General features: G+C 40.2%; 1 protein-coding gene across 8 annotated transcripts in view; it reads left to right on the top strand.

Annotated features, from left to right (window-relative positions):
• The window catches only part of ubr5 (ubiquitin protein ligase E3 component n-recognin 5), a 45165-nt gene that overhangs the window by 24137 nt on the left and 12005 nt on the right, over nucleotides 1–9023 (top strand). For all 8 annotated transcript variants that reach the window (XM_016670647.1, XM_016670646.1, XM_016670645.1 and 5 more), the window contains 17 exons: nucleotides 130–340; nucleotides 526–652; nucleotides 760–911; nucleotides 1000–1095; nucleotides 1577–1700; nucleotides 1821–1918; nucleotides 2194–2342; nucleotides 2490–2581; nucleotides 2686–2832; nucleotides 3888–4006; nucleotides 4102–4228; nucleotides 5125–5254; nucleotides 5387–5547; nucleotides 5644–5883; nucleotides 6032–6155; nucleotides 7121–7232; nucleotides 7372–7503. In XM_016670647.1, the coding sequence (XP_016526133.1) occupies nucleotides 130–340; nucleotides 526–652; nucleotides 760–911; nucleotides 1000–1095; nucleotides 1577–1700; nucleotides 1821–1918; nucleotides 2194–2342; nucleotides 2490–2581; nucleotides 2686–2832; nucleotides 3888–4006; nucleotides 4102–4228; nucleotides 5125–5254; nucleotides 5387–5547; nucleotides 5644–5883; nucleotides 6032–6155; nucleotides 7121–7232; nucleotides 7372–7503 (2341 nt within the window). The remainder of the gene's footprint in view (nucleotides 1–129; nucleotides 341–525; nucleotides 653–759; nucleotides 912–999; nucleotides 1096–1576; nucleotides 1701–1820; nucleotides 1919–2193; nucleotides 2343–2489; nucleotides 2582–2685; nucleotides 2833–3887; nucleotides 4007–4101; nucleotides 4229–5124; nucleotides 5255–5386; nucleotides 5548–5643; nucleotides 5884–6031; nucleotides 6156–7120; nucleotides 7233–7371; nucleotides 7504–9023) is intronic.

Here is a 9023-nt window from a genome sequence, read left to right as displayed (position 1 = left end):
ATGTATATATATACATCTTTATAGTTTCGGCTTAATTACGTCTCTGGTGTTTTGAGTGTCCAGTTAGCGATATTTTCAACAAATGAACAATCATGATTAATCAGATTCATTGTTTAATAATTCTCACAGAAACAGACGCTGATGCAGCACGTCCTGCGCTGCGACTACGAGGCGTGCCGGCAGTACCTGATGAACCTGGAGCAGGCCTTCCTCTTGGACGAGGGTGGCCAGGGCCTCGGGGCGCTGCTGGGCCATCGCTGCGACGGAAACCGCAACATTTTCCACGCCGCCGTCTCCGTCTGCTTCCCTGTTAGCAACAAAGAGACCAAAGAGGAAGAAGGTTGAGCTTTTTCACATTCCAGTCTCTGGTTTTCCATTTTAATGTGCAATATTTGTTTTGGTATATTGAAATGGCAATATTTCAACACTATTGAAGGTTAAAATCTGCTCCTGTCACTTTAAAACCCATTTCTTCCTGCAGACCTTTCCTGAAAATGTGACTGACGAAGCCGTTTTGTCTTTCAGAAGCTGAAAGGTCAGAGAGGAACACGTTTGCAGAGCGTCTGTCTGCTGTGGAAGCCATCGCCAACGCCATCTCTGTGGTGTCGAGCAACAGCTCTGGAAACAGGACTGGCTCCTCCAGTAGCAGAGGGTATGCTACGCTACCACAAAATCAGTATTGGCACAGAACAAACAAATCATGAGCAACTTCATGCAGTAAAAATGAATTTAACCCATCCTGCTGTGTGTTGCCAACAGGCTCCGTCTAAGGGAGATGATGCGGAGGTCTCTCAGAGCAGCAGGTCTCGGCCGCCACGAGTCCGGGCCATCCTCCGGTGACCACCAGGACCCCGTCTCCCCACCCATCGCCCCGTCAAGTTGGGTCCCAGACCCTCCACCTATGGACCCTGGTGAGAGCATCTCGACAAAAGTTAATAATTGCTCTCTGAAAGATAAGCTTATCACAATCTTAAATGATTTTTTTCTTCTCATCCACAGATGGTGACATTGACTTCATTCTCGCACCAGCAGTTGGTTCACTCACCACAGCTTCCTCTGGTTCTAACCAGGGCCCCAGCACCTCCACCATACCAGGTTTGTTACTTCCTGTGGAACAAAAGAAAAACGTACAGGTAGTAGGGCTGGGCATTTATCACACTGTTTATCATTTATCGTGATAAGTTTCTTATCGTGATAAGAATTTAGATTTATTGTTGTCTCAGTAATTCCAATTAAAAAGCTCCCAAACTGTCCGTATTGTTGGATTGTTACTGTTATTATTTTCTCCAGTGTTTGTTCAATCAATAAATATCAATATTTTTAAAAATGAGATTAAATGTAGAGACTGTGTATTGTCTGCTTTGTGTTCAACTCTCTACAAAGTTATTATAAACGCTGAAAAAGCTTAAGACATTTTAACCTGGTAAAATGTGTGTTGGAATCCCGGTTTGTGAGGATAAATAAAACGTTATGTCTTTTCAACATCTAAACTCTGTGGTGCGAGTTGGAGCCACATGAGCAACACGTTTAAATATTTTTAAGCTAAACTCCCGTTCTGCGTTCTGCCTTCCTACAGGACCGTCAACAGAGACATCAGTGGTGGAGTCTAAAGACAGGAAGGCCAACGCTCACCTCATCCTGAAGCTGATGTGTGACAGCGTCGTTCTGAGGCCACACCTATGGGAACTGCTCTCTGCAAAGTAGGAGTTTTCAACCGCATGTTCTCCAATAAGGAGATAAACGATCCGCTTCACAGCCAGTGTTGTTCCTGTGTTTGTCTTTCTGAACTTCTTGCCCATGTTGCTGTGCCTGTCTGACAGGGATGCCAGAGGAATGACCCCCTTCATGCTGGCTGTCAGCGGCAGAGCCTACCCAGCTGCTATCACTGTGCTAGAGGCCGCTCAAAAAATAGCCAAGAGTAAGTCAGCTGCTGTTTAAGAAGTGGAAATGGAAACAGCGGATGGGCGCTTCCCTATTTTACACTATAAACTACCGCAGAGATAAAAACTCATTTTGAGAAATGATAATCCCATTTTAAGGAGTTGGATAATATCTGGAGCATTTCAGGTTATGAGTAAAATAAAGTCTGAATAATGTTTTGTTGGGTTTTGTTGCAGTTGCCTCATGTTGTGTGTTTCGACTCTTATTTCCTCATTTTCATTTTTTCCTTTTCTTCAAATGTCTTGAACGCAGTGGCCGACCCGGAGAAAGACGATGCGGATTCTATGTTCATGGAGATGATTTGCCCTGCGGGAACCAACCCAGATGATTCTCCGCTTTACGTCCTCTGCTGCAACGACACCTGCAGTTTCACTTGGACCGGAGCGGAGCACATTAACCAGGTCAGCCATGAAGGACAGAGGGAAAAGCATTACCAGAGGGACAGTTTGTCTTTTTTCTTTTTTTCCCTCTTTTTTTCTCTAAGCCCGGGTGTACCATGTTTATTTTTGAATAGAATCTTTTTCTAATTCAAAGTTTGTGATTTTTAGGACATATTCGAGTGTCGAACATGTGGCCTGCTTGAGTCGCTCTGCTGCTGCACGGAGTGTGCCAGAGTGTGTCACAAAGGACATGACTGCAAGTAAGTCATTGTTTTCACTTCAGCTCTGCAGGGACTTGAGAAACATTTTCCTCCTTGCTTATAATTAATTATTTTTATTGTGATTTTAATTTATTCTGCCTCAGGTTGAAAAGGACTTCCCCTACTGCTTACTGTGACTGTTGGGAGAAATGCAAGTGCAAAACACTGATAGCTGGCCAGAAGGCTGCCCGCCTGGATTTGCTCTACAGGCTGCTAACGACAACAAACCTGGTTACTACACCAAACAGCAGGTCAGCTCTTTTTAATTAATTAATTTTTTAAACACAGGATTCTTGCTCCAAGTGGTCAAAAATAATTAAGCTGCTGATGGCCTTAATGCTGTCTGAACATGTGTAAAACAGGGTGTCAGTGCACATTCAGAAGTGTTAAATTCATGTCTACATTTTAAGGCCTAAAAATATCTTGCAATAATTTTAAAAAAGTGAGTTGGCCTTGAATACATTCATTGCAAATCTTTGAATTTTGCCATGTCTGGGCTATTTTATCTCGTACACTGGTATGTCTTTTTTTTTTTTTTTTCTTGTGGGAACGTTTTTGTCTGAACATTGAGTTCCACACAATTTTCATTGTGTTCTGTGACTCCAGGTAGTCGAGGCTATCGGTAACTACCTGCTAAAATACCCTTATTGGCATTAAGCTAACGAGGGTATATTAGCAAGTAGCTGTCTAGTTAGGTTTTTTGTGCGTTTTCACAACTGTCTCTCTTCTTTTGCCAACTTACATGAGGCGAGATGCATTCCTTGTAATAAAAAGAACAAAAACTAACAAAAAACTGTTAAATTTGATAGTATGGATGTTAAGGCTGTAGAGGGTCGTGCTAGAAGCAAAAAGCTGCTGCTGCCAACAATGCTTAGTTATGATCCAATAGAATCCTCCAACTATCCCTGATATTTATAGTTTTTCGGTGTGAAGTTTCATTCACGATGGCTTTAAAACGGTCTGTGTTAGATTTGACTTGTTAAAACCTGCTGATATCCTGTAGAATTCTCTTTGCTTCCTCTTTTTGTTATGCCAAAAATAGCAAAATTCGAGTCATCCTCACTCGGTAATAGCCTCCTCACTGAAGAGTACCGCCAGCCGGACATAATAGTTCATAGATGCGGTGCATTAATTGATCCAAAAAGGACCGGATTTTTCAGTTTTCGTCTCGCCGATCACCAGTAAAGCTGAAAAATCATCCAGTCCACCTTAAGTGTCATTACCACAAGTTTTGTATTTACATATTTCATTTAAAATAGTGGAAAAGAAAATGAATGCATAACTTTTGTTTTGGTTCTTCTTGCAGGGGAGAGCATATATTACTATTCCTGGTTCAGACTGTAGCCAGGCAAAGTGTCGAGCACTGTCAGTACCGACCGCCTCGCATCAGAGAAGACCGGAACCGTAAGGCTGCTAATGCAGAGGGTGGGTTTTTACCAACAGTTTAGTTCTTTTACTGCCATTTTGTGCATCCTGTGGGATAAACGGTCCCTAAAACAAGCTCTGTGTTCTTCTTTCAGACTCTGATATGCCAGACCACGATTTGGAACCTCCTCGCTTCGCTCAGCTGGCCCTGGAGAGAGTCCTACAGGACTGGAACGCCCTCAAATCTATGATCATGTTTGGTTCTCAGGAAAACAAAGATCCGTACGTATTAAAGCAGAATGTTAGATTTTTTTAGAGCGACTTGGCCTGGATGAGGCATAAAAATTATTCTGTATTAACAGCTGCAGTTTTTTGCTTCTTTTTCTTTACTTTAGGTATACACACTTCTTGAAATGGGTGAAGGCAAATCTGATTGCAAAATAAGTGCAGAGCTGTCTAGTGAATAATGGAAAAATAAAGCAATAGCTTCCAAATTAGCCAGATAGGTTAACCTCTTGTTAATTATTTATTTTTGTGTAATTTTCATTGTATTTTTACCTTTTTTTTAAATTGAGTAATTTTCAGAATATTTCAGTAATTTTCTTTTTTTCATTTGAATTTATCAGTAGATTGTCATAATGATCTTTACAAAGACCGTTTTAGTTTTAATCATGCAGTCAATCAAGTTTATTTGTATAACACATTTCAGCAACAAGGCAGTGCTTTACATCATAGAAACAAAAATAAATCTGCAAAAAAAAAGTTCTTTGGGGTCAGTTTTGGTGTAAGGAAGTAGTGTCCAAACTTTTTGCCCCAGGGCCAAAATGGGCAAGTGGTTACTTACAGGGGGCTAGAAAAAATGCAAAAATTAGATTGGGATTTTTTTTTCTTCTCCTTTTTATTTATTTGTTGTTGTTTTTTTGTTTTTTCTTTTTTGTTTTAGCAGCTCAGCAATAAGACTTTCATAAAATCTGTATATCAGTACAAATTCTTACTTAAAGAAAAACAGACTTTTTGGGGCAGTCATCAATTGTTTTCTATTTTGTTGGCCTGTCTTTCATCATTCTTGACTGTTTTCCAGGGTCTGAACAAACTCTTTTCAAGGGCCACACAGTGGGCCCCCCTGGTGTAAGCTCAACATGTTGATTCATTTTTTTTTCTCTCTCTCTGTGTGTCAGACTTAGTGCCAGCAGCAGAATTGCCCACCTCCTGCCTGAAGAACAGGTGTACTTGAACCAGCAGAGCGGCACCATTCGCCTCGACTGTTTCACACACTGCCTCATTGTCAAGTGTGCTCCTGACATCACCGTGAGTCTATATGCACTTCATACATACATGTATTGTGTTCAGCTTACTTTGTTTTCTTTAATGCGAAGATATTGACATTTTTTTTCAAACGATGATCATCTGTGAAACTGTCCCCCCTCCCTCCCCCTTCAGTTCATTGACACACTACTGGGGACTCTGATAAAGGAGCTGCAGAACAAATACACGCCGGGCAGGAGAGAAGAGGCGGTGGCCGTCACTAGAAGGTTCCTGCGCTCCGTCGCACGCGTGTTTGTCATCCTCAGTGTAGAGATGGCTTCCTCCAAAAAGAAAAAGTAAGACCAAAGCTTACGGTTTCGGGTGCAACCCTTTGAAAATTCACTTTGTAGGTTTTTGCTCTAAAAACGGGTTTCCACGTCTTTCCCCCACAGCAACTTCATCCCACAGCCCATCGGGAAGTGTCGGCGTGTTTTCCAGGCTCTGCTGCCGTACGCGGTGGAGGAGCTGTGCAACGTCGCGGAGTCCCTCATCGTCCCGGTCAGGATGGGGATAGCAAGGCCCACGGCTCCGTTCACGCTGGCCAGCACCAGCATAGACGCAGTTCAGGGCAGCGAGGAGCTGTTCTCCGTGGAGCCGCTTCCTCCCAGGCCATCGCCTGACCAGTCCAGCAGGTGGGCTGAAAACTCATTACTGTTGCAGCTTCTGTTCTCCACAAACCATGAAGACTCGCTTCAGTTTGAAGAACCTTTGGAGAAGATGAGGCTGGATTTTACTTGTTGATAAATCTTGAGGATTTTTGTTGTTTTTGTTTTTTTCCAGCTCCATCCAAACAGTTGCTTCGTACATCATAAGGAACCCTCAGCCCAGACGGAGCAGCCAGTCTCAGCCCGTCAGGGGACGGGACGAGGAGCAGGACGACATCGTGTCAGCCGATGTGGAAGAGGTGGGTAGCCATGTTTGATCAGTTATAGATATAATCAATCCAGAACCTCCAGACTTACTAAGAACTTTTCCCTCATCTGCCATAACTGTATTAAACAGCCATGCTATTCTATTTTATCCTGACTTGTATTTTCTTTTAAAGTTGATTTTATCTTATTGTCTTTTTATGCTGATTGTAACATGAATACTACATCAAGCTGCAGTTTTGAATTTTGTTGTTCTGCTTCAGTACAATGACAATAATCCATCTTTCTTTCTTCATTTTTTTACACCAACATTCAGCAACAATTGGAACAATTTGTGCTTTTGGGTTTTGGTAACTAAAAAAGGAGAATTCCTGCATTTCCTTGCAGTGCAAGCATACTCTTTATGTGTGCCAAAGTCAGCAGCTCAAAAGTAACTACAGATCAAGAAATATTAATTTTAAATCATAATTAGTAGAATATTATGGCAGTGTACTAGTTCTGAACGCTTTAAATTAATCTCTTTTTTTCTGCAGGTCCAAAACTTTCTCCCTCCAGTTTTCTTATTATTTTGGGCTTGATTGAAGAAAAGTGAATAAATATTTAGTCTATTCTCAGCTATAAAAACAGAATCTTGTTCAGTGTTCATTTAGAAAACACTTGCTGCTTTTTAGCCAAGTTTTAATACAGCAATTAAAAGCAGATGGACTTTAGAGTACAGATTAATGAGTAATGTTATTTGTGCTGCTTCTTGTGGAAATAGAAAGAAATCAGAAAGTTTTTGGAAAGATCACTTTGTGTTGCATCTAAAGTAGATTTTAATTTGAAATCTATCATTTTGTCCTAATTTATGTAATTTATTCTTGGATTGTAGTCAGGGAGCTGCAAAAACATAATGTATGTTTTTACATGTTACTTTGTACAGTTAGATTGCTTGCACCACAATCAATTTTTTTTTTGTTTTGTTTTTTTGGGGGGGATCTGACTGGTTTTTGTTTCTCAGGTTGAAGTTGTAGAAGGAGTAGCTGGTGAGGAAGACCATCATGATGACCAGGAGGAGCAGGGGGAGGAAAATGCTGAAGCTGAAGGTCAACATGACGAGCACGACGAAGATGGTGAGACAGTTTTAGTTCACTTTTTTTTGTTTTTGTTTTTGTAGAGCTTTAATATTGTAATTGACTCTATCACTAAAAAAAAAAAAAAAAAAAAAAAACACCCGTCAGCATTATCATGTTGATTTGTCTGTGCGTTCAGGAAGTGACATGGAGTTGGACTTGCTGGCAGCCGCCGAAACGGAGAGCGACAGCGAAAGCAACCACAGCAATCAGGACAACGCCAGTGGTCGCAGAAGCGTCGTCACGGCAGCGACTGCCGGCTCTGAAGCAGGTTGATCAGCAGCTTTATTTGGGCATCTAATCAACTAATACTAGATTTACTTCTAGAGTGAAAGCTTAGACTCTTTGAGACTGTGTTAAACTATTCTAAGCAGATAATTTCCTTCCTGCAGTAGATGACTCTCTTGGCATCCATTTTTGTAAGAATTTTAAAAGAAATGCAATCTCAAGAAGTTTAAAATATGCTTATGCGAAAGCTGTTTTACCTTTGAGCTGCTTTACCCATGAAAATGAGAAATGCATGTAACATTTTAGAAATCTCATCTGGTCACCTCTCTAACTAGCTGCTAGCTTTAGCTTCTGGGACCAACTAGTTTGGACTTATGTTAAATCAAGATGCTAAGAGAGTCATCTACTGACGGTAAGACGATAATTACCCAGAACTGTTTACCAGAACCTTTTATAAAGAATTCTTGACTATCACGTGAAATCTTTCTTTTATAGGAAACGTCTTATGGGAGAAGTAAAAAAACGATTGCATTTAAACAATTTCTATATTTTATTCCTGATTTAAAGAAGATGTCATTCCTCAGGGAAGCAGTTTGGTTTGTGGGGGATTTCTGTTTAGGAGAGCTAATGATACACCAGACCAAACTACCTCTGGCTGAATACCCCGTGTATTTCATTTGCAGGCAGTAGGGTGTCCTTGGCATTTCCTATTTTTGGTATGAGCTCCTCTTCATTTCAATGCACACACAGATTTCAGGGCGAGAGTGACTTTGCAAACTGCACACACAGTTTCCTTCTGAGAGTTCGTTCGGTTTGACCCCTTTTTGATTCGTCCCGACTATTGCCTCATGTTTGCTAAAGAGCGTCTCTCATCACAAGTGTTGTCTTGTCGATCTTTCACCTAAATAACAGAAGAATTAACTCAGTTTTTGCCAGTGTTTTGTGGTGATGTTTTTTTCCCTCCCTGTCTAAATTTTGTACAGTATCCTCTGATGTATCAAGGCCATTGTAGATGAGGAAAAAAGTAAATCTCTGACAAAAAAAAATCTTTATCTAGAAAAAACTTGGAAATTTCCAAGTCTCAAATTTCAAGCAAAAAGTCTCAATTTTTCTTGAAAATATTTTGAGATTAATCTCAGAAAATTTCTTTAGAAAACACAGACATTTCTGAGTTTCAGGAGTAAAAAAATCCTACAAAAAAAAAACCTAACATTTTGAGATTAATTTCAAGTATTTTCTAGAAAAAGTTGGAACTTTTAAACTCAGAAATGTCATTTTCTGGAATATTTCTGAGATTAATCTCAAAATTGTAATTTTTAGATAGAAATTTATATATATTTAAAAAAATTTTCTTCTATCTACAATGGAACTAATACATTGCCATAATAATCTACTAATATTGCTGAGGCTTTTTCTTTTCAGATTCTTATCAGATTAGCCCTAATATTTCTCTCTAGGTACAGTTTTAATATGGGAAGAAAAAAAAAATCTAAAACCACAGTTTGTTCAACCCAAGGTTTCATTAGACATTCTGCTTTTATTCCTGTCATATTTGCAGTGTTC

This window comes from Poecilia formosa, unplaced genomic scaffold, assembly GCF_000485575.1.
Source record: "Poecilia formosa unplaced genomic scaffold, Poecilia_formosa-5.1.2 Scaffold36, whole genome shotgun sequence".
NCBI classification, from domain to species: Eukaryota; Metazoa; Chordata; class Actinopteri; order Cyprinodontiformes; family Poeciliidae; genus Poecilia; species Poecilia formosa.
The sequence above is the reverse complement of the archived record's forward strand: the minus strand, read 5'-3'. Positions and strand labels throughout refer to the sequence as shown.